At 38.9% G+C, this 25,929-nt stretch overlaps 1 protein-coding gene across 1 annotated transcript in view; it reads left to right on the top strand.

Moving 5' to 3' along the window:
• LOC126153873 (protein split ends-like) overlaps window positions 1-25,929 on the top strand; it is a 360,157-nt gene that overhangs the window by 301,598 nt on the left and 32,630 nt on the right. The window contains exons 14-18 of the mRNA XM_049916099.1: window positions 1,687-2,439; window positions 5,743-5,895; window positions 7,274-7,375; window positions 11,323-11,473; window positions 21,457-21,878. Coding sequence (XP_049772056.1) covers window positions 1,687-2,439; window positions 5,743-5,895; window positions 7,274-7,375; window positions 11,323-11,473; window positions 21,457-21,878 — 1,581 coding nt within the window. The remainder of the gene's footprint in view (window positions 1-1,686; window positions 2,440-5,742; window positions 5,896-7,273; window positions 7,376-11,322; window positions 11,474-21,456; window positions 21,879-25,929) is intronic.

Raw genomic sequence — 25,929 nt, forward strand, 5'->3', positions numbered from 1 at the left:
TAAATTAATATGTTTGTATGAATAGTCAGAAAGGCTGAACGTTTCGACAGCAAAATCAAATTATTAAATGTTGCCAACATTCATTTGTAGGACATACTCATCTCAGTGATTGCTATTTCTTCCTTTATTGTACTATTGTAAAGCATATCAATTGAATTTTGATATGCTAGATATAATTGTAGCTGTTTGCTCGTGTCATATGTTTCTTGATTTAATTAAGTAATCTTTACAGTGAAATTGGATGCTATAAAAAATGTCTCAAAAGAAAAAAATGAGTGAAGGGATGAATATGATCGGCAGTTTTATTCCATGACACAGTAACTACCTGTGTGACAAGTTCATCTTAAAGAATAGATACTTACCTGTTCAACTCACAACTCTTTTTTTTTCCCCCCAGCACACTTTTATTTATGACTAAAATTTTGCTTCGTTTATACTGAATTGTTAACATGGTGGAACTGCTTTTGTGATTTAAGTCTCCTGCTGTTTCTCTTAATCACATCAGCTAAGTGCTGTTATTGTTCCTCAAATATGATCATTGCCAGTTTGGTGCCACATTCTTGTTCAAGTAATTTTGTGCTTCATACTTCATGACATTACTGTCAGTGGGACACATGATTTCTTTTTCTTCCTTTTTTTATACTCTTTATGAAAGAAAGTATATTGGATATTTGATTGTCCTTTGAGATTGTCTTCAGTAGGTTAATGGTGTAGCTTTTAAGGCACTAATAGCTTATTTTACACCTGCTCACATATTGCGGATTAGTGTGTAGAGCGTTGAAACACGTAACACCAAACACCACTCACACTAGCTTTTGAGCACTGGCTTTCTTTTCTAGAGTACACACATTTCTTACATAATCACACAGACACCCAAACCTTCACTATTGTGGCCATGGGAGTGTAAGTTTTGGTGTCTGTGCAATGATGTGTCGATGTGTGCACTTTTGATAGTGGTCGGAAAGTAGTGCGAGTGCTGTTTGCTGTTGTCGGTTTTTTGTGCTTCATGCATTGGTTCACTATAGGTTAGTGGTTGCCTTTCCTCTCTTTTACATGTTGCTCTATCCAGAATTTCCATTGTTGTTATTGTTTTGCGTCTAGTGGTATTATGAGTATAGCTATAATTTATCATTATTTTATGTAGCTAAGTCCTTTGCAAGGGGCAATTTATGGGCTGGTTGAAACTGATGATTAATGTGTAGAGACCAATTGCAAGATACTAATTTATAGGGCTGTTCCTTCAGCATCGCTGTTTACTTCATGTAATCATAACATATCATTTCTTTTATGAAATATACCACAAAAGTTTGTGAACTACAGATGCAATCGTAAAGCAGTATCTGTCAGTATCAGTACTAATTTTCTTTACCAACTTTGTCATCGATAGGATGTCAAATCTATGGTACTAATATAATTCATGTTATTTTCAGGGTACTGTTTATTTTGTCATAACAGTCAAGTATGCCAAAATCAGGTACACATGTTTAAGAGTGTAACATGTTTCATTCTAAGCAATGTCTCCCAACCTAGATCACAAAATCAGTCTCTGTTAACTGTGGTGCTATCTGCAGTTCTTTTTTCATTCCTAGAAATACATTTCATTACTTTGATGTCATAAATTATATTTGATTTTTTGTTCTGATTTCTTTTGTGGAGCCTTTTTGTGACAGTTTATTTTTAATGCAGGTCACTCCAGCCTCGGAAGAAGATTCCGTTCGTGCACCAGCCACATCACATGTTCCAGTAATATCCAATCCACCTCAGAAACCACCAAGTGCTACACCTCCGGTACCTTCTGTAACAGCATCTGTCAAATCGACAATAGTATGTAAAGTGGCACCGTTATCTTCAGCGGTACCACCATCCACAGCAACACCACCACAGAAATTACCAACACTGAAGGCTCATGTACTGCAACAGGCTGTCACAGTTGCACCACCAAAGCCTACTCCAGCACACCAGACCGTCACTCCTCTCCGTCCACAACAGGCTGCAGTTACTGTGCCTACTGCTGCTGTTCCCATCAGGCCACTACAGCAGATACCCTCTACCCCCCAACATCAGCCTCAGTTGCAGCAACCAGCTCAACCGCAGCCAGTCGTTAGACCACCTCCTGTCAATCCAAAGTTCCACTTACTTCAGGGAGCTGCAGTCACCACAGTGAGTCCCGGTACAGTTACCGCGCGTAGACCGCCGTCACCCAGCCCTACACCAGTTGCTCCAAAGGCACACCTGCTCCAGGCTGCTACAAAGCAGTTTAGTGTCCCAGTGAGTCAGGTTACTGGCCACAAAGGGCATCAGGTACAGCAAGTTCAGCAGCAGCCAATACCGACAGGAGCTGTTGCTAGCCCACCACTCAAGTCTAATGCACCTCATCACTCTAGCCAGCAGCCTGTAGTAGCGGGTGCTAGCAGTTCAAGAACTATTGCAAAGCCTCAGGTGAGACACATTTCTCTTGGCAAACTAGAACAAAATAAAAGTGCTATAACTTACATTGTTTTGCACTGTATTGTGACATATGTTAGTACTTTACCTTTATACAAGAAAAATAGGACACTCAGAAAAAAATTAAATGAATTGACTTTGCAGTGTGATATCTGTGGTTCTCAAGTGCCTAACAAGGAAGAGATCAAGCGTACAGTGATAGTTAATAAATCATTACCTGTGCCTCTTCAGTCTTTCCCAGTGGGTATGTTCATTATACGGCTTTTGAGTCTGCTGCTGAATCGTGTTTTGTAAATTCCACAATATTCCCTGGAACAGTTGTTAATTGCCAGTAGTAAGCAACAGCCACCACCTGATGTTGCTGAGCAGTTGTCTTGAGGAAACACTATGGAATTTACAAAATGTGATCTGCTGAGATCGGTAGACAGTTACATTTGAAAGGTTTGCTGCGGAATAGAGTAACTCCAGTTTTCAAAGTTTTCCATACACCACAAAAAACTTTTGAAAAAACCATAATTCTGATTTGTGTGAAAAGCTTCTTTTTGATGTGTGTGTGTGTGTGTGTGGGGGGGGGGGGGGGGGGTTTACATATCAGCCCAGTATTTTCACATGAAAATATGTCTTCCAAATTCCATGGTGCATGGAACTACCTCTTACTTGCCACAATACAGTTGTTCTGTTCACTCTCAGCAATTGAGTTTCATAAAAAAGTACAATATACACACATTATATTTTATTTAATGAGAAGTAAAACATTTATTTTAACTTTACCAACAGAATTATATTTTTTAATCTTCACATCCATGCTCTGTACATATGGCTCACATGGTGCATCATCTGTAGTCCATTGTATGACCTCTTAGCATTTTGTGTAATTTTGCCAATTCCATTACATCCTACATGTTCTACATTCTTAAGAGGAAAGCAGGAGGAATACGGAATAGATTGTTCAATAGTAAATAAGTACTGTGTAATATTAAAATTATTAATATTTGCACTCACACTTTGTCAGTTGCTTGAATTATGTTTATCGTGTCGAGAAGAAAAATTCTATCTGGTATTTCTGTTATCTACATGATAAACATAATTAATAAGTAGGGATTTTACCATTGAAGGCGTAGGTTTTAATGTATGGGTAAGCAATAGTATTGACAGAGATCTTGAATACAATACAATACAATACAATATATGACAAGGTAAATATACAGACAGCTTCAAGACATAGACATGTTGAATATGCTGCCATGATCAATGTCATTTGATCTTTGTGGTCAGGATTTTTAATTTGGAGATGATACTGGTACAGAATCACACATTTGCATCTTTCTTCTTTACTCTCTTATTAGGTAAGGTTACACAAGGCATGGTTCTCACCTCACCAGGAAAGTAAGGGCAAATTGTGTGGGCTAATAGCAAGAAACTTGAGTGTTAAAATACCAGTAGCGATAGAGCAGCACCTTTTTTAGGGCTAAGGAAGGCAGGGAGAAACCATGTTTCAAGAGAGGTTGGGACTGAAACAACAATTGCTATTTGCAACAGGCTTGTATAAATTTCTAGACATAGAGAATCATCTTTCCTCTTCCAAATCACTCATCATTCTTTGAATAATGTACACCGTTTCATAACATTCCTGTAAACAAACCGTAACAGACCTTGGATGCAACAAATAGATAACTCAACAAGTTATGCCTTTCTTGCAACAAACTGTTGAGACAGGGAGTTCCACCTTTTGTATAGTAAAATAACGACCAATGGGAATTATGTCATTTTTTGGACAAAATGAATGAGAGTGAGTCTGTTTTTGTTTTGTTTTGCCACAAAATAGTGCATGTAACTGCAGACACCTCTGCAATGGAGCTACCCCCTTTCTGCAGCAAACCCTTCAGTTCTAGAATGACCCAGATGGGCAAAATCTGAGAATCAGCTTGTGGGTGGACACAGAAGCCAGTTTCTTATGCCAAATGCTCACTCAGTATTAATATGCTTTTCAGAATTTATCTACTTCTGCATGTTACATTGTGGTTGTGTGATGTACAAGTAATTAAAGGGATCAATGGACTTGAAGCTTTCTTTGTAATCAGAAGCCACTTACAAAAATTTCATTCAGTCATTGATATGTTTTTGACAGCCATTTTCTTATAAGAACACAACAGTTGGGTGCTGAAACCACAGTGTTCAAACCTCCAAGTGTTATTGAATGAACTGTAACAAGTTGAATTGCTTTTGCTCATCCCATTATGATAAAAGTCTGTTAAATATTGGTAGATGGATTCCAAACAGTTTGACTCCCAAACTTAAACAGTTGTGGCAATATTGAGGAGTAGTGATTTTTTTGATTTACAAACTAATGACTTCCTTGGAAGGCCTATTCCTGAGGACAAAATGTGAATCCATGGATAAATATAGCAAAATCTTGGACCACAAGATGATTAAAAGAAAAACTATTGTAACATCTTAAGCTCTTCTTTAAGCTGCTACCAATTCATAGTGATGTGTGTTGCTGATTGAAGGGTTCATTTGGCAGCATGACAATGAAGGAGCCTGTATTGCCCGTGCAACAATTGTGATAACTCGACAACCTGAGTTTTAATGTTTCTTTGGATAAACACATGATGTGAACTTGCCTGAAACTTTCTTCTGTAAGCTCAGGCTTGTGAAATCACCTTGTGGGGGGAAATGTGTACCAGGCAGCAGGTGAAGAAATGAATTTATAAACAGAATTATTTTTTTGTAAAAAACACTGTAGAACTTGAATCATAGAGGATGATAAAGACTGTATAGAAAAATGATAATTTATATTATTGTGGTCCAGTAAGCACAGTTTATGAATGTAATGTTTTCATGTGATGCAGTCACACAGTTACTAGCTACATCATTGTAGGTGTGGAGGACTTTGGGAGTAGAAACTGAGTCGTATTGTTTGAGTTATCATTGTCTTATTGCTCGTCATCTTAAATCTGCTAAGGTGTGTAGCTGTTTAATAGTTTCATGTATTTTTGCAAATGTTAATCTTCTATAAATCTTTGCCACACTTTCCCAATATGATGCAATAATTCAGTAGTGTATCAGCAGATTGTCGAGCAGTATGTTTCTCTTTATCATTTTCCACCTTAATCTGTGTTATAAAACTGTTTTGTGTCTATTTATTCAGAAAAGCCGTATGTTTAAACAATTATCTGCCACAGAAAAAGATAGATGCTTTGCTCCCAATTATTGTTTGTCTTTGCACATTGTTAATTAGTACAAAACTGCTGATAGTAAAAGGAATAAGATTATAATTCTGCATCCGTCTTCTAGGTGCCACTTACCCATCATGGAAAACCAGTAATAGATGGCTCAAAAGTGGAAGAATCAATGACAAGCTGCATTGTAGTTCCGAGTGTCAGCCCTCAGTCACGAGGACAAGTTATGCAAGCCGGGATGCCTGTTCCTGCTTATGAAGCATCTCTCGTGAGTTTTTAATGCTTAATATCTTTTGTAAATGCATGATAGCCCAAGTATTGTATAATCTATTTTCTTCTGAGAATCATAGTTATAATAAGTCCATCATAATTTTCTTATAACTGTACAAAGGAAAATTCAGTTGAGGAAATTAACAAATATGAGTCACAATTGCTGACCAGTACTTACCTTTAAGGGTGAAATTTGTGGTAATGCTGATGAACTCCCATAAAAGTGATATCTTTGTCTATCCTCACCCTCATTACAAATGGGTCCCTCTCATCCTGGGATCTGAGTGATGTGTCCTTCCTTTTTACCCTTCCCCAAACTATGCCTCTTTCCTCCCTGAGGAAGGAACTGATAGCTCAGAAAGCTAACAGAATTTCATCACTACTTGTGTCTGTGTTTATTAGCAGCACTAAACATGTCTCTTCCTGAAGGTAAGTAATGATTGGCAGTTTTCTTATCATCCAATTTTCAGATCACGGTTATTTCATTGTAAAGTAACTAAATAAGAGCTACTGCGTAGGTAATGTTCACTAAACTTTAGTGTATAGAAAGCTTTTGTCCATACGACAATGTCAGTTGAGTGACTGAAATAGCAGTTCTTAAATTAAATGAGCAACCTTTCCTATGCAGTTTCTGTGATCATCATCATCATTATTATTACTATAATTACTGCTATTAGTAGTCGTATTATTATCTGCTTGCTTGACACTTTCATTGCATCTTGATGTTGCCTCGTCCACAACCTTTGTCAGAACTATAGTGACCAAATAGGTCCTTGACATGGATTTTATATTTTAGGAGATAAACGGCAGCATACTCTTAGAGATTGTCCTTATTGCTTGGAGTGTGATGTTTTTCTGATTGTCTAACAGTACAAGAGAGTAACAATAACATACAGTTTGTTCATTTAGGAGTGACATAAAAGGAGTTCCTTCAGAAATTAACCAGAATTTGTCATTAATTGTTATGATAGTAATTTCAACTAACACTTAATGGTGGCTTTTATTTCTGCTGTGTTTGCATTTCTTTTCTATAACTTTTCTGCCTGGGGCTGGCAAGGGGAAGACAAAAGCTTTTACTCAGTCATCTCATTTTTAAACATTGACTTCACTTTTTTGTTGTTTTGTGTAGGCACTTTCTTCTGTCTTGTGCACATCTTTTTTTGACATGTGCGAATTGTCTTGGGAAAGATATTTAGCTTAAATAATCAGCATAAGTGTTAGTGAAAAACCAGTAACTGCAGTACTTTCTTCTGAAAATTATATCTCAATATAATTAACCATGAAATCTGTGAGAGATACAAATTGAATGTGAGGACAGCCCCAGGCAGACAAGGCTCGCTTAGGCTACTAACGTGGTTGTGGGTTGTGTGTGGCAGCATGCGGGCTCAGCAGGGGTGGTAGCTGAGTTGCTTCCCAACCCTCAGTTTGTCGTCACTCGGCATCACAGCCCCCCACCCGCACACCAACATGGTGGACAGGTAATATATGTGTTGAGAGTGTTGAAGCTTAGCTTTGCTGTGCTTTGCTTTGTATTTGCATGGAAACTGTGAACTTACAGCATGAAAATGAAAATTACATCTTTCCTCATCAACATGTTCTGGAACTACTTTTCTTAGGGGCTACTGTAGATAAGTAAGGGGGTGCTTGAATTTCTTTTCTTTGTAGCTTCTGTTAAGTGATAGTTCCTTTGCTGTGTTTATAATAAACTTCTGTTCAATATTGTACAAGAATGGAGAGAGAGATAAGATATGTGGTAGACAGGTAGGGTGGTGTGTGTGTGTGTGTGTGTGTGTGTGTGTGTGTGTGTGTGTGTGTGTGTGTGTGTGTGTGTGTGTGTGTGTGGAGGTCGGGACGGGGGCAAATTTCAATGAATTAAAATGGAAAAAATTAAATATCTTCATTATACATGGTTACTTACATCTAACGAATGCAGCTTCTGCAATATTAGTAAAAAATTTCCACTTATGTTTCATTTAAACTCATTGTCATATTTTCTAACATGAGAATATGAAATACATGAAAACATTTTCTAGTAGAATGAAGCCTTCATTGCAGATTATCTCCTTGAAGCAAACATATTTCTTAGATAGATCGCAGCTTCTTCCCCATCTAAATTTCTCCAGTGCCGGTGCTCCCTGTCTAACATCATCTTGTTGACTCTGAAACGATCAAATTCCTTGATTCATTTCTTCATGTTGTAAGAATCATTGTGGTTGTAAGGTGTAGAAAAACCTAATTTAAGGAATAGTGGTTCAGATTAGCATGTCTGGCCACCAATATTTAGGTTTATGTGGTTTCTCTGTAAATCGCTCAAGGTAAATGCCAGGATGGCTCCTTCAGAAAAGATATGTCCAATTTGCTTTTACAATCTGAGATTGTTACATCTCTTGAGACAGCATTATCAATGGTATGTTAAATTCTAATCTCCCTTTCTTTACTGTACCTCCATGTATGCTAGAATACTTAAGTAACCAAAAGTAGTAATTGTCTTTGTTGTGTAACTTATTATTTTGTTTCCATCCTGAATTGCATTTAGCAACTTCCTTTTTCATTATGGAAGCCTTTGTTGCTGTATACAATGGAACATGTGCTGCATAATTTGCTGTCAGTTGTTACAAAAAGTGACTGGCGTATTGTCATTGTTGTAGTGCTCAACAGATTTTCACTGACTCATGAAACTAGTGGATGGAGTGTGTTGTCGCTGTACAGACTGCGTTAGTGAAAATCACGAAATTCCTCAACTTTTTGCAGCCCTGTATAGCAAGTTCATGGACATACAAATTTGCATTGACTTGCCTTCAACTTCCAACAAGTGAAGTGGAAAATTTATGTATAAAGAGATGCTTTGAAATCCCTATTTGCCCAGTCTGTTGTACGTTTTCCATGTTTTCTCTAAATTACTTTGTTTAAACATCAGGATGGATCATCCAAAAATCACAGTAGATGCCTCTCTAGCTTTTATTAAATTAAACCAGAGCTCTGTACTAAGAAAGTTGGGATGTTAGTGAGTTTCTTTGACCTAATCATCCAGATTGTCCTGAATTTAGTGATATTACGAGGGACGTTCAGTAAGTAATGCAGTACTTTTTTTCTCTGCCAATTACAGTTGAAAAAATTAGGAATTTTTTGTGGTGCATCGTGGTATATTCCCTCTTTAGCCCCTAGAGTTAATGAAGTTGCGATAGGTGACGGCGCCATACATAGCCTTCAAAATAACGTTTGTAACGGTAGTGTATTCCGAGTAGAGAGCTGTCATTGAATTTCATTTGTCAGGAAACCAGAGCATCACAGATATTCAGAGGCACTTGCAGAATGGCTACAGTGACCCGGCTGTGAACAAAAGCACGTTGTGCCGTTAGGCGGGGCATCTATCATCGCAACAAGGTCGCACAGGCGCACAAATGTGCCCAATCTCCCTTGGGTCAGCCAGTCGCGCACAGCTGTGACTTCTAAAGTGTTGGAATATTTGGACACTCGCATCTTAGGTGATAAACATATCACAATCATATGTCTCACCGCACAGCTGGACATCTGTGTTGGTAGTGTTGACATACTTGTCCACGAGTTGATGTACTCAAAGGTCAGTGCCCACTGGGTTCATCACCACTTAAAAGAAGACCATAAAAAGCAATGAAGGACTATCTGTAAGGAACTGCTGCTCATTATGAGGCCAGTCGTGACAATTTTTTTGTTGAACATCGTCAGAGGTGTTGAAACATGGGTTCATACTTTGAACTGGAAACAAATGAGCAATCCACGCAGTGGCGCCATACCACCCATCCTCCGAATAAAAAGTTCAAAGCTGTACTGCAGCCGGTAAAATGATGGTGACAGTATCCTGGGTCTCTGAAGGGCTTATTTTGTGTGATGTCCTCCATGATGGTGCAATGTTCAGCTCTGAAGTGTATTGTGCTACCCACAGGAAATTGAAGAAATGACTTCAGCATGTTGTCACCCCAAAAATGCAAATGAACTTCTCCTTCTCCATGACAACGCAAGGCCTTAACGTAAGTCTGCACACCTGAGAGAAGCTCACAAACTGTAGCTCAGTTCTCTCACCTTCCAACTTTCATATGTCTGGCTCAGTGAAGGATGCAGTACACGGGAGGCAGTATGTGGATGATTTGAAGGTTATCGATGCAGCAAAACATTGGCTCTGATGTCGACCTGTAGACTGGTGCCATGCAAGCATACAGCTCACCCCCCATCCTCCCTCTAATAAGGTGGCTTCTGGCCTTCACATTGTACAGAGATTATGTTGAAAAATGGGGTTTTGTAACCAGAAGAGTGGGGAATAATATGGTGTATTGGAATCCTGGATAAAACTAACCTGCTTTCAGAAGAAAATGTGTTGCATTACTTTTTGAACGCCACTTGTGTCTTTAAACTGGATTCCAAAAAATGTCACTCTAGGAAGTGTGCTTAGCAGAGTTTGACTCAATTTCACAATGTGTCTTACGATTTCATCACCAACGAGCATGAACCCCTAATCTTCTTGTACCTTTGTGCTATTTTGTTATTACTCCAGTAGCATTTCTGCATTGTTAGTAGAATATTTTTTCCAATTTAATGAATGATTTTAAAAGTTATGTTTTAAGGTTAAAAATATTGTAATATTTAAAACTAACATAAAATTGGAAGGTAACGTTGTAAGTTCACTTCTACATTTTAAGTGTTTTCTTTTAATGACAGACATTTTAGTTTCTGAAGCATGCATGTTTAGCAGCCCAGTGTATAATCTCTGTCATATAATATTGTTACACCACTGAAAGATGCCCTTCATTTCCGATTCTACCCAGTATCATTATCTGAGATACTTCTTCTTGAACTGTTGCTAGGTTTCTTTCATTATCCTAAAAAAGACAAACACTGTTCAGATAGGCCTTGAAGGCCCAACAGTACTGACTTGCCACTGTGTCATCCTCAGCCCTATCCTCCTGTTACGTACATAATTCTGATGTCACCATCAGCTCTGTTTACAGCAGTGAAACAGTATTACTGTGGGAAAGAATTCACACCACATATAAACCAGTTAAACATTCCATCTTATATAACCACTGTGAACATTTTCATAGCAACAGTTACAATTTTTAAATTGCGTACTGCGGTGTGTTCTACAGTAGTCAACTTTTTTACAGATTTCGTACCAAATGCTGTAGTTACCTGCCTAAGAGATTCTCACATATTTTGGATGTAACCTTTTTATGTGGTTAGGATATTTTACAGTACAAGTTTACGTTCGTAATTTTATGTAGTTTTCAAAGTACAAAGTATTATTGCTATGAAATGGCTTATTGCATATATCATAATAAAAATATTAGCATGTTTGTACTTTGCATGTGATAGATTAGAAAATGCTGTAAGGATATGAATGTCATTAGATAGTAATAAATTCATTTTTAAGCATTAACATTTTTGTTGGCAGGGGGAGGTTGTGCAACATGTGCCTTTTCCACATCACATTCGCTCAGCTGCAACACATGATTTGCATTACGTGCACCCACAAATCATGTACCAACAATTTCTGCGTGCACAGGAAGCTCTTGGTGGACACATACCTTACCATATCCCAGCAGGTGAGATTACTTTTTAATTAAGAAGTTTCCGTATACCTTGTATGCAGAAAGCAAATTTAACATGTAACTAGGTGGTGTTTTTTCACACACAGTTCTTTGCATTGAAATTCTATTTTGATCTGAATAAAAGATATAACATGGTTTTTACAACATGGTTTTTTCCCTTTAATGTACTGATGCTGAAATCACACTTAAGCGTTAACATAATTCAGCTGAAGCACTCGCTTAGTGTAAGTATCACTGCATCTTGGATTTGCAATTGCAAAGGCACCGGTTTGGAGCTCCTGCAGTTTTGTTTCCGTTTTTGGACTGAAATGAGCTGATGGCATTGTAAAATGTTCTAAACTAAATATGAGGCTGGTATTAATATGATGACTGTGTAATTTGAAATAAAGCTGTTAGAAGCCAGTATTTAATGTCAAGAATTTTGCAATTCCAAAAGCTATAAATCCAGCACTTTGTAAATAAGTTGATAAAATACTGAAAAAGTCTGAATTTTAGTTTTACAGTGCTATCAATGAAAATAATATGTGGCTGATAGCCAGAGTGGTCAGGCAAACTTGGTCTGCCAGATCCCATGTTTTTGTTCGAAGCAGCTGTGTAGTTTTCAGAACAAAACAAATTTTTCATGTTCCTACAGAACTTGAAAATTTCTGTTAACCATGTGGCTATTGTTTTCATGGAAGAGTTAATCTGTGAATGAAAAGTTGGAATAATTAACACTTAAACATGTCAGAATAAAACTAAAATTCAACTTAATAGTTATTTGTAGTTGGTTAAAGCAGTTATTTGGAACAGGAATTGAACATAAAGCAAATCTCTTTTTTTGGGGGAAGGGGCAGTATTTGAATCTGATATCAAATTCAGTATAAATTAATTAATTAACTATGGTAACAGAAACACCCTTTGGTGTCAGGAGCTAGAATACACATAAGGCCATTCCTTGCCTGTCATAAGAGGCAACTAATAGGACTCTTTTTATTTGGTCATGTTTTTACCTTGCTATTTTAACTGTTGTTTGGCATTCTGAAGGTTTTTGCTATTTTCACTTTCTTTTTTTACACTTTTCCGCTCACCTTTTTTCCTTTTTAAATTGTGGTCACAATTTTGGGTTTGACCTCCACTTTCCAGATTTTACACAAGTGTGGCCCATTTGAGGAAGGGTGGCTTAAGCAACATTCAACAGATTTGTACCTGGTATATGCGGAGAAAAATATCTTCAGATGTGAAACTTCCTGGCAGATTAAAACTGTGTGCCCGACCGAGACTCGAACTCGGGACCTTTGCCTTTCGCGGGCAAGTGCTCTACCAACTGAGCTACCGAAGCACGACTCACGTCCGGTACTCACAGCTTTACTTCTGGCAGTACCTCGTCTCCTACCTTCCAAACTTTACAGAAGCTCTCCTGCGAAACTTGCAGAACTAGCACTCCTGAAAGAAAGGATATTGCGGAGACACCCTCAGTGTGTCAACTTTCTGGAACTGAACCCCCCTCGTTCGCTGCAGTGCTCAGTGTTCAAGATGGAGAAGACAATTCAAAAGTATAAAAAGCTTGACCACCTGTCTTATCAAGATGCAAAGAACTTCATGTGAACTGAAATGGTCTCAAATTTTTTGACTGTTATGTCAAAGTCCAGAGCTCACGTGATGACAAGGTCTTGCAGACACCTTCTGGCACTGGTCATATTCTAGGGGCTGCCCAACAGGTGGGGGAGGGAATGTCAGCTCCCTTGCTCCCTACAACTATAGCGCTGGTGGTTCCCACACCTAGGCCAGAGATGCCATTCATCCTCTGGCATCATCACAGGTGAGGACACCTGTGAAGGTGCTCTCCCACTGCCCCATAACAACCTCCCCCCCCTCCGACCAGGACCAGCACCGAAAGGCTGTGGGCTGAAGAAAAGTGTGGTCCTCTTCACTCCTGAAAGATAAAATGAGGAAAACTTTGCAGAAATCGATGTACGATAAGCAGAAAGATGATAAACTAGTTCCTGAGGCTTTGGATGTTCCACCACCCATTCCTGCAGAGGTCGAGCGTATGCACATTGATGACATATCACGCAATCAGGTGGACTACAACCTGGTAGCAAATGAATCACACTTACCTTTTCCATTCTCCACTTTCTCAGACCTGACTCCAATGCTACTATTGTCCTCTAACTGAACTGTCATTTAATGGCTACTTACTCCGTAGATGGCATAGCACTTCAAGAAACACAGTTTACAATAACACACCTACCCGCTGTGAAAAACTACAGACCCTACTGTACTAGTCCCATTAATGTTGAGAGAACATCTGGTGGGATCTGTACCCTCATACGCTCTGATATTTCCAGTGAGCAGGTGCCCCTTACCACTGCACTAGGGCCTGTGAAACTGTCCTGCAGAGGCCGAGTATTACAACACCTCCTTTCGGAATTGGATACCTGTGTACTCAACACTGGAGCTGCAACACGTTTCTCTGCAGCCCACAGAACATATTCAGCTATTGATCTTGCAGTTTACAGCCTGAGTATCTTAATCCTGATTCAGTGGCATGTCCATGCGGATCTTGGTGACAGTGACCATTTTCTTATTGTTCTCTTCCTCTCCACTCACAGACATCTGGAGCATGTCCACTTCGGAAAGCTGACTGACAGACTTTCTCCTCTATAGCCATTTTTGCAGCCAGTTGTGTGATGGGTATTGACAAAATTGGTACAGGATACTATTGTTACTATTATTCATGCTGCAGCAGCAACGATACCCTACTCCTTCGGCTTATCCCAACAACCATGGTGGTCTGAAGATATAGCCACAGCTATCAGGCAACGCTGGAGGGTGCTTCAGCAGCACAAATGCCATCACTCTATGGGTAATTTAATAGAATTCAAGAGACTACAGACAAAAGTGTGGTTTTTAATAAAGAAAAGGAAGTGCAAGTGTTGGGAGCAATATGTATCATCTATACGATCCCATACACCACCGTCCCAAGTACAGACTAAACTCGGTCACATTTGTGGCCATCCACCAACTACGGCAGTTCCTAGCATTTTTGTCAATGGTAACATCTGCACTGATCCCGTGGTACTTGCCAAATGTTTTACGGCACACTTTGCTAAAGTGTCTGCTTGCAGTAATTACTATCCTAATTTCCTGACCCGGCAACACCTTATTGAGTGCCACCTGCTATCCTGCTACACACAAGGCTTTATATCGTACAACGGCCCTTTTAGATATGGCTGCTGGACTCGACAAAATTCACAGCCAAATGCTCAAACATTTTGCCAACAGCATGAAATACATCCTCAGGCTTGTATTTGGCAGAAAGGAGAATTTTCCTCTCAATGACAGGGAAGGTATTATTATTTGTGCTCTGAAACTGTGAAAGGTCGCACATAATTAAACTAACTACTGGCCAATCCCTCTGATGAATGGGCTGTGTAAGTTATTCAAACATCCGCTGTCTTTGTTGATGACTTGAAGATGGAGGGCCACATCATGATTCCAAAGTGGCTTTCTGACATTCCCGTCTACTACAGATCATCTAGAATCTGCATGTGCTATGCTTTCGCGCATCGCCAACATCTGATTGCAGTGTTCTTTGACCTACAAAAGGCATACAATACCACATGGCGACATCACATCCTGTCTGCACTTACCTGAGTGGGGTTTCCGGGGCACTGCAAACTGGAGTCCCGGAGGTATTGGTTCGAACTGTAACGCTGTTCACTATCACCATCAGTGATATCTTGTAAATGCAGTGGCCCCCACAGTCTCTTTGCCACTGGATGTGGATGGTCTTTGTCTGTATTATGACTCTTCGTCACTGTGCCCAGCACCAGTTTCAGGGGGCTTTCTGGAGAGTACTTGACTGAGCCCTGAATCATTGCTGTCAATTTTCTTGTGGAAACTAATAAGTTGTGTATTTTTGTCAACTCATGATTGTGCACCCACACGCAGAAATTTAATCTTGGTGACCAGTTACTTGAAGTTGTTGAAACATTTCAATTCTTAGGTGTTTTATTTGACAACTAGCTAACTTGGTTGCCACATGTCCACCAGTTCAAGGCAACTTGCATGAAGAAGCTAAATGCTCTCTGTTTTCTTATGATCTCCTCATGGGGATTGGACTATATAGTTCTTCTGAGATTTTACAAAGCACTGATTTCATCCCACTTGGACTATGGTTGTGTTGTCTATGGGTCAACAGCACCATCTGTACTGAGCTTGTTGGATCCTGTTCACCACACTGGCCTGCATTTGGCAATGGGGTCCTTCCATATGAGCCCTGTTAACAGCCCCCTGGCAGAAGTCGGTGTCCCACCGGTGCGATTTAGATGACAGCAGCTTCTGGCAAATTACGCAGTCATTATCTGTTAGATGCCTATCACCCATGTCACTCAACTCTGTTCTGCAACCAGCTGCTCAGACCATTTGCACATTGCCCAAAGCATGTTAGATTAGCTGGGATCTGACTCTACACTCGACTGAAGGACCTCCAACTGCCTCCTTTAGTCTGTGTTCCTAGAGCTCCCTCTCGACAGCCCCCGTGGTGTGTACCCTGCCCCGTGATACAGATAGACCTGTTTGGGTCCCTAAGAAGGATGCTGATCCTACCCTTCTCTGACACCTGTTTTGTTCGATCCTCAAACGTTATTCTAATTTGGTATGCATCTACAAGGATGGGTCGAAAGTCGACAACATGGCTGGTTATGCTTTTGCACATGGAAGGGGACACGAGACGCAATCTCTGTCAAGTGCCTGCAGTGCATATATTGCAAAGTTTTGTTGCCGTATCTCAAGCTTTGTGCTACATCAAATCCCTGGCAGTGACAAACTTTCTGATCTGTAGCAATTCCATGAGTTGTGTAAAAGCCATACATCCCTGTGCTATTCCAAAAATCTTTTGGTCGCCAACATCCGGGACGTACGGGTTGACCTCTACAGCTCTGGAAAAACAGTAAGCTTCATCTGGACACTGAGCCATGTAGATGTTCCAGAAAATGAACCTCCTGGCCATCCAGTAGAAGACACCACAATAGGAGATCAACTTGAAATCCGAAACCGGGCACTGACTTAAGATTACATCTGCAGTGCAATATTTCGGGAATTGGAATGGCAGGCTACTACAACGCAAAACAAGTTGAGAGTGATTAAAGGGTCTGCTAAGGTATGGCATACATATTTCCAGGCCTCTTGCACATGTGCCGTTGTATTGTGCCGACTATGCATTGACCACACGATTTCCTTCTGCGTCGGGAGGCTCCTCCTCACTGCAGCTGTACTGATGATAGCACATGTTCTTGTTGAGTGTGCACTGCTGGCCGATCTGTGGCATGCTCTCAGCTTGTGTACCTCACTATCTCAGATGCTTGCAGATAATGAGACAGCCACTGCCAATTTCCTGAGGGAGAGAATATTTTACACTTAACTGTAATACTCCTCCACTTTCAGTGTTATGGGTGTTTATGGGGGGGGGGGGGGGGGCTCATCCTGCGGCGGGTACCTCCATGCGACCACAAATTACTTTCTTCCTGTCTCATCGTGTTGTGCCTTTAGCCCCCCTTGTGTAAGATGCTGTCTGGATTATCACTATTTTCCTTTACCTATTGTGTTATAACTACTGTCGCACACTTCTTCAAACTCTTGACTTGTTATACAGTTCGAGCAGCCAAGGCCCCACTTTTTCACTTTTTACCTTTTTGTGCATTTTTCTCATGAAATAGAGGAATTGATGCCCCAGTAGTTTAAACCATTTACGCACATAATCATCATCATCTACAGTAACTCAATAGCGCATGGCGTTGTATACAGAACTTACCATAAATAGCTTTTGCTCTTTGAAATAGTGAAGCATTTTAAGTAAGTTTCCTTTGTACAAGTTATGATATCTGGTGAACTCGTTTAGCTCTTGTGGAAAGGCAGCATTCTAGACATATTGTACCTAAAATGGTATGGGCAGCAATGTTAATACTATTTTTCTTATCAGGACCCTGTTCATTGTGATCCTCATAGATTTGAGGTGGGCTTACATTGTGATGAAATGGCTGAGACCAGGCTGCAGATTTTGTATTAACAGTGCCCATAAACCCCCCCCCCTTGTATTAACAGTGTTATGAATTCAAGTTTACATGTAGAAGGTCTGAAGATGAGTAAACATCCTTTTACTTTTTTTTAACATAATAGGTAGGCTATTGAGAAGTAATGACCTTATTTTACATACTATAAGACACTACAGATCATAATATGCACCTTAGTTTTCAAGCAATTTAAAAAAAAAAAACATTTTTATTATTAGATTGCAAAGCCAGATTTAAAAAATGTACTTCTACGGATAATGCAGTTCACTTTCAGTCCAAGTTCACTGGCATCATAGACTGAAATGAAGCATCATAGGCTAGTTGTTCTGGGTTTGTGATGACAGGGCAGGAGGGAGACAGTATTTTCACGCTTGTGAATCCCCACACCGGTGCACTGCTGGTGCCAGTTGAATCCAAATTGGCCAGATATAGATAGGTTTCCTGTGGCATTGAATATTTGGCCATTTTTAAGACTGGCAGGAATTTTAAATTGAGCACTGGATATTTTTATGTTAATTTCAAGTATATGACTAATTTTTTATGCATCTCAGTGTTTATGATGTCATCAACTGAACAGGTACATTCAGTAGTATGCGTGGACACCATCTGCAAAATGTGTTGATAGAGTTCGTAGCAAATAAGTAATAAATCAGAACATCATGCATGATGCTGAGGTTTTTCTGGTTGTACACTGAAAATGTAAAGTGATAAACTTACTTCATACTGCTACTTTGTGGGCTTGTCAGCAAGAAAATTTTTTGCCAATGTTTGAAATTGTGTGTAATGTTTGTTGGAAGTTACTAAGTGCTTTCGTTCTCAAATACTGAATTAATATAGTATGGATAATTTGTGTGTATTATGTTGCCTCAAGACAGATGCACAGTTTTTAACTTTAATACTTTACTTGCCATGTTTACCCTTACCTTTTACACAGGGTTATACTTCTTCAAGGATAGATTATGATGGCAAATTTTTAAAACTCAGACTGTAATTATATGAAACACTGAAAATCAATTTATTGTTGGCCCAAGAAGCCATTAGACAGGCAACCTGCAACTGGGACTGTGGACTGTGTTAGCTGTTTAGTGTAATAGATATTTTGTAGTTAGTACAGACACGATAGTTGTAGCCACTGTAAATTATATTCTTGACATGTACCTGTTGCCACTTAATACAAGCCAGCCAAGAATTGTGGTACCTTCAGGGCTCAGGGTGCTGCTGCCATTCCCAAAAATTAAATGCAACATGAGAATAAACTACTAAGAGCTGTAACATTTCAACAGGTCATTGGATGAAAAATACTGAATGAGGAACAACAACAATTTTGTTAATAGTTACAGTATTGTTGACTGTGGTACAATGTTTGGATGATATTTTTGGATTTTGTGTGTGTGTGTGTGTGTGTGTGTGTGTGTGTGTGTGTGAGAGAGAGAGAGAGAGAGAGAGAGAGAGAGAGAGAGAGAGAGAGAGAGACGGGCGGGAGGGGGGTACAGAGTTCCTTTTCGTGATGGGCTATAAGTTACAAGTACTCAGCACTGTGTTTACAAGCAGCCTGTGAACTTTTAACCAACAATTCTCATGGTAGCACTACATAGAGTGCTCATATTAGCAGTGATTAGCTATAGCTAGCATGTGATGAGGTTTGAATCTTACAGTTGACTTAATTTTTATTTGCCTTCCTTTCAACTATTGTGTACAGTACAGTACTTTGTGTCTGTTTGAATATATCTTGTTATGCCATGCTGTCAGATACGCATATTATAATTAACCAATTTGAGTTCTGTGTTCTGTGATGTCACTTACTGACCATGGTCATGAGCCATGATGAGTTCTACAAACTTTTGATATAGACTAAATGTTTCGCAGAAACCTGTTGTAAATTGTGAACTTCTGTATCCACTGAAATTCCATTTTTGAAGACAGATATTATTTGCTATTAAGGGAAGAAGGCATTCTATTGGCTTCAAGTGCACATTTATGTCTCGTGACAACGATTATGGGTCAGTCAATCCTACTCATTGTCATCCACATGGCAAGTTCTGTTTACGTGGTACACAATAGTTTGACCTTACTGCATCCAGTTGTAAATTAAATTAGACTATATTGTGTGTGCAGACAGTACAAGAGTGAAGATCTGATGTCCTAGAATAAGAGTTTGAACAATTTTTGGATTTCCTGCCATGATTCCGACTCATAATTTTAAAACTGTGTCTGTATTCCAGAACAACAAAATCAGGTTTTGCATTTTCCCCACATTTTCCATCATATTTACATCTCTGTTATAATCCCTTATTCCACTTCATTTCTATATGTTAACGGCAGGCATATCATGAATAGTTAACTTTGTCATAGCACAAAACTACCCAAAGGATGTTGGTCTACTCTTATCAGATACCTCTCAAAAGAGCAACCACAGCAGACATTTCTGGTGTAGAAACCAAGCAAGATGGCACACTGCTTAAGACTGGACTTCTGTTCTGGAGGCTGGCAGTACAACCCCCTCCCCTCATCTAACTACCCAGATGTAGGTTTTCCTTCGTTTCCTTAAATTGCTCAAACCAAATGACGCAATAATTGCTTTGGAAAGAACGTGTCCTATGTCCTCCTCCAATCTGAGCTTGTTTCCTGTTTCTAAATGACCTTGAGATGGGTCATTAATCCCTAAGCCTCCTTCCTGTTTTTTTAGGGTAGAAGAAAACCACATGAAATTCCAACTTAATTCAGGTATCGGTTAATACACTTATAATGAAAGTAGTAAATCAAGAATTTAACTAGAATTTTTACATGAATTAAAATGAAGCTACAAATGAGGTATAATATATCTAAAGTTATTGCACAAAATTTGAAAATAAGCTGTCACGAAATATAAATAAGGGAAGTGCATAAATCATCTTGTCTCTCTCTCTCTCTTTTTTTTTTTTTTTTTAAAAAAGATAGATGGGCCAGAAATCTGAACATTTGTTGTACAAGGGGAAGTGATACTAGCTTGCATTGTCGGGCTGCAAGAAGTTAGTCATTGAATATGAATAGGAATTTCATATTTTGTGTTGCACAATTGTTTTGCTTTTAATATAGGGACTAAAGTAAATATTTATAGACCACTACATGTTTCATATTGTGTTTTTAGCTATTACATTACAGTGGCAGTTTGGAGTCAGTATATTTAAGCTGAACAGTGAAAGATAATATGTCAATGCTTACCAAATGTAGTTAAAATTTTGGGAATGTGAACAAAAACATTGTCAAAATACAGAACTTAAAAATTTCTTGCAAAGTGATTTAGTGATAGGTGTGTGTCACAGTTTACAATTTTACTTTTGGGATGCTAAAGACATTCACCCATGTGGAAGTTCATGACAAAGTACCTTTTTTGGTTGTGAGTTATTTATAACTGAATTAACATAGGATAGATTAATAAACTTGCTTATGTTGAGGCCTCACTTGGTCATGCAAGTATAAAAATTTGATTGATGTAGTTACAAAAGAAAGAAATTCTACGTGCCAATCTCATTTAACGACCTTTCCTTTCTTTTTATATATACTTTATAGTGTGTCTCTGCCATAAACATAGAGAAAGTTGTCATTTCAAACTGATATCGGGTGGCGTTTTTGAATCATTGTGCATAGTCACTGTGGTCTGCAGATAGCACTGAGAGACTGAAGTTGCTCAAAGAGTGGAATTTTCTGTTTGTTCTTGATATCCAGCATCCTTTTGGCTTCCTTGTCCTTTCATTACTTGCTGTGAATGTGCCAATCCTCCAGTTCACCATTTATGTTGGAGTTTTTAATTTAGTCTATGTATTGTAGATTTAACTCTTTCCTGTTAAAAGTTGTATCTAGTCAATTTTTTGAGAAAGAAAAGTTGGTGTAACATTTTCCATATCATTTGTGAGGGAACTTTATGTCCTTTTTTTGTTACAGGAGCTGTTCGTTCTCCTATTCTGCCTGCAATTGACATTAAGTGTGCCGATGTAGATGAGGATGCCGTACACGGGAGTAGCCCACCTCTCGAATTACGGAGGCCGTCAAATGCTATTCGTGGTAGTAGTAGCAGTGTGCGTGGTGGTCTCACGTCACCTCACGACCGTACTACTGACTCACCACAAGTGGCTACGGTATATCGTATGGCAGCTCATTACACCCCGCCACCTGGTCGGTACTACGGTGAGCCAGGTGCTGAACCTCCACCGGCACATCTACCACCACGTGCTCTGCCTCGACATCACCATCCCTTACCTGGTTCTGAAGCACCACCAGGTGGACAACCAAGACTTCAGGTTGCTACACCACCACATGCTAGCCAGGTGCCTCCACAAGCTGATTCACTGCTTATGTTATTGCAGGTATGTAACAATTGTATTCAAATATATTCAGTTTATATTGTCATTTTGTTATAATTTTTGTCAACTTGTGATACACATGAGAGATAAGAATGTCTGGTTTTCAATTGCTAAAGTAAAAACCATAAAAGCCAGGAATGGCGAAAAAATGATGCTTAATGCCAGAGGTCTGCAGGTGGGGTATTTTACTTATTTACACTAGAGTATGCAGCGCACAGGTGTCGCGTGTTTGAATGTGAATGGTTGTAGTGGGCAGGTTGTTATTTAATGTGGCATTTGGGGTTGGGGAGGGCGGAGGCGTTGTGGCTGTCATAGCAGCTCTGTGTGTCCACCTTCTGGTGTTGCATTGTGACCTATGAATGAACAGGCTTGCTTTACGCAACAAAGAAAATTTGGAAACAAAAGTTTCACAGAAAACAAAGTATTTACCAACTTCTGTAATAACACTTGTCCTGAAATGAAAAAAATAGATATTTATTTTATTTATTTATTTAAGACATCTGCTTTATTGAACCTGCGTATTTGAATGTTGCCACCAAACAAATTAGAGCTATAACAGAAATAAAATTTTCTCAAAGTTATTGTCTCTTAGAATTGTAATTTTATTTATTTATTTATTTATTTGCTAGCCGCATTTGAGACTGGAATACAAAACAATATTTTTGCTAAAACAGATAGCTTTCAAAAGAGACAACTGTTACATTTCCAACACTCAAGCGAATCATCACCATCATCATCCGTTTGAGTTAAATACAGGTCAGCATCATCGGTAGATTATCACATAGTTCACAGTCCAGTCACTCCGGAAACAGGCTTAATTTTTTTTTTTTTGTTGGCTAACGCACCTGACACCTTCTAGATGGACCGAAATAAATACATAATAAATAAATAGAGCACTAAAACAGAATAAGGTATTACTGCCATGTTATAATTTTATTCTAGCCTAGCTGGAATTGACATTTCTTTACAAATTTGATGCACAGCATTCATACGTCTGCGTCTGCATACATACTCTGCAAGCCATTCTGTGGTGCAAGGCAGAGGCTACCGTCGGCCGCTACTAGTCTTATTGTTATGGTACTTATGTGAAACACACATTTGCGACAGCAGAATGTCTCTGCAGTCAGCTTCAAATGCCAGTTCTTTAAATTTTTTCGATAGTGTTCCATGAAAAGAATGCCACCTGCCCACCAGGGATTCCCATTTGAGTTGCGAAGCATCTGGTGTTGATTGAGCCTACTGGTAACACATGTAGCAGCCTGCCCCTGATTTGTTATGAGGTCTTCCTATAATCTGACCTAGTGGGAATCCAAAATACTCGAGCAGTACACGAGCATTAGTCGCACTAGTATTCTATACCTGGCCTCCTTTGCAGGTGAATCAGTTTCTTAAAATTCTCCCAATAAACTGCAGTCAATCATTCACCTTCCCTGCAAGAATACTTACATGTTGTTCAATTCCAAATTGCTTTGCCGTGTTACACCTAGATATTTAAATGACATGACTGTGTTGAGCAGCCTACTACTAATGCTGTATTCAAACGTATGGGATTGTTTTTCCTATTCATTTGCATTATCTTAGGTTTATATACATTTAAAGAAAGCTGCCATTTGTCACACCAACTAGACATTCTATCTGTCATCTTGTGTCCTCCTATAGTCACTCAATGATGTCTCCTTCCCATGCATCAGCTGTAAACAGCCACAGATTGCTTTCCGTAACATCATCAGCAAATAAACACACAGCGCTGCTCACCCTGCCGTCAGTACTTTTATGTATATAGAGAACAATAGTGGTCCTATCACACTTCTCTGGGGCGCTCCTGATGATACATTTGTCTCTGATGATGAATGCTTGCCATCGAGGACAATGTACTGGATACTATTACTTCAGAAGTCTTAGAGCACCTTGCATATGTGTGAAGTTATTCTGTATGCTCATACCTTAGTTAATTTTGCAGTGGGGCACTGCTTCAAATGCTTGCAGAAGTCTAAGAATATGGGATCTGCATGTTGCCCTTCATCCATAGTTCACAGGATATCATGTGAGAAAAGGACGAGCAGAGTTTCGCATTAGCGATATTTTCTAAAACTGTTGTGGACAGAAGCCTGTCTGTCTCGAGGAAGTTTCATCACATTTGTGTTAAGAATACATTCAAAAATTCTTTCCAAAACAAATGTTAAAGATGTTGGTCTGTAATTTTATGGGTCCATTCTTTTACCCTTCTTGTACACAGTTGTCACTTGCACTTTTCACCAGTTGCTGGGGACTTTGCGTTGGACAAGAGAATTGTGATAAACACAAGCTGAGTAAGGAGCCAAGACTGCTTTTTGTGCAACTGAATTGAGAATTATATCCAGACCTGGGGTCTCATTGGTTTTCAGCTCTTTCACTTGCTTCTGTACACCATGTATGCCCATTACTATGTCCTCTATAAGAGAATCTGTAAGATGGTAAAAAAATGACATTATGTATCTATAATCATCCTGTTTGAATAATGAAATGCAAAATTTGAAACCTCAGCTTTACTTTTGGGTGACCATACAGGTCATGTCAACTCATGGTCATGAATTTCTCTGGAAAAAATATATTTTAAACCTCTATATCATAAGCATTAAGAAATAAAGTATTTTCATTTTATCTTAATTTTTGTAAATGGTATTGCCCTTTGAGAAATTATATTTTGTAAATAACTCTTAAAGTATAGAGAACAAAAAAATATTACTAATAAACAAAAAGTACAGGAGACCTGCTGGATGTTTTGTGTTAAACCTCCCTCTTAGTGCACTGATATTTGACCGACACGCACACAATAAGGGGCCTCTTTTAACTTATAAATTTTTAAAACCAAAATACAAAATTTAATTTTTCCACTTACAATTTTTTTTTTTTAATTTGGAAGATCACAGAACACTATCTTTTCTGTTGTGTTAAACTGAAGAAGACAGTGAGGATGTTTATATTCCTGGGTGTGAAGTTGTTGATGTGCTGAATGTTAGCGGTTCTGCTGTAGCCCTTACTATATCCTTCCTGAAACGTCCGGGAAAAGTGAGAAGCACAAGAAGAAAACAGTATGTAAAAAGGAAAGTGGAAGAAATTGAAACAAGTTTTGCACAAGCAACATTTTCAAAACTATGTTACGTTAAATGATGACTGAGATTGCAGCAGGCAAGGTCCTTACTGGGCTGATGTTATCTCTGTTGGTGAAAACGGTGAAAAAGTTAAATAAGTAAAAAGATATATGACAAGATCAATAAGAGAAGCAAATCTCGTAATGAAAATGGGGAGCCTGAATTTAAAAATTTATCTCACAAAATTCCATCCCTTACAACCAAAATTGATAAAATGGCAGCCAGTGAAGGAAGTATGCACATGTATTTACTGCACAAATTTGAAACTTGTTTGTTTTGTCATAAGCAGTGTTGCAGGAAAGAAGTACACAGAGATGGACCTGATGCTTTTGTGTGTCTGTCAAGAGCCATAAGATAAATGTTGGTTGTAGGAGTGTGCAAGATGTCCTGGTACTGAAGTGATGACTGTTGGAGCATTCCACCTTCAGGATACTGACAATGATGTAACCTCTGCATTGTGGGAGGGAGGAGAGTAAGTAAAGAAGACAATAGAGTCAGAGAAGTTTGTTACAGAGGTTAAAATTGGGTCATGAAAGAAATAGCTCACCATCATATCCAGAGGATTCAGAGACAAGCCATATCAGAAGCAAAATCAGCCACATCGTTTTGCTATTGTCAGTGATGGTCTCATTCATTTTAGTGCACATGCATGCTACAATGATAATTGATGACATAGCATCTAGAGGCCATGCTTGTCCTAAACATGTGTATGTGATTGATGGTGCAGCATCTCATTTTAAAAACTGCTTTCAGGTTTATGAGCTTGATCAACAATGTAATACAGGAATTAAGACAAAAAATGGATATTTTCAGCAAAAGGTTGTGGACAAAGTGCATATGATGGGGTAAGAGGTCTCTGTGAACATCTTGTAACAAGTTTTAATCTCCAGCATGAAGCTGTCAATACTGTAAGAGAAGCTACT

The sequence above is a fragment of the Schistocerca cancellata genome, chromosome 2 (genome assembly GCF_023864275.1).
Source record: "Schistocerca cancellata isolate TAMUIC-IGC-003103 chromosome 2, iqSchCanc2.1, whole genome shotgun sequence".
Lineage (NCBI taxonomy): Eukaryota > Metazoa > Arthropoda > Insecta > Orthoptera > Acrididae > Schistocerca > Schistocerca cancellata.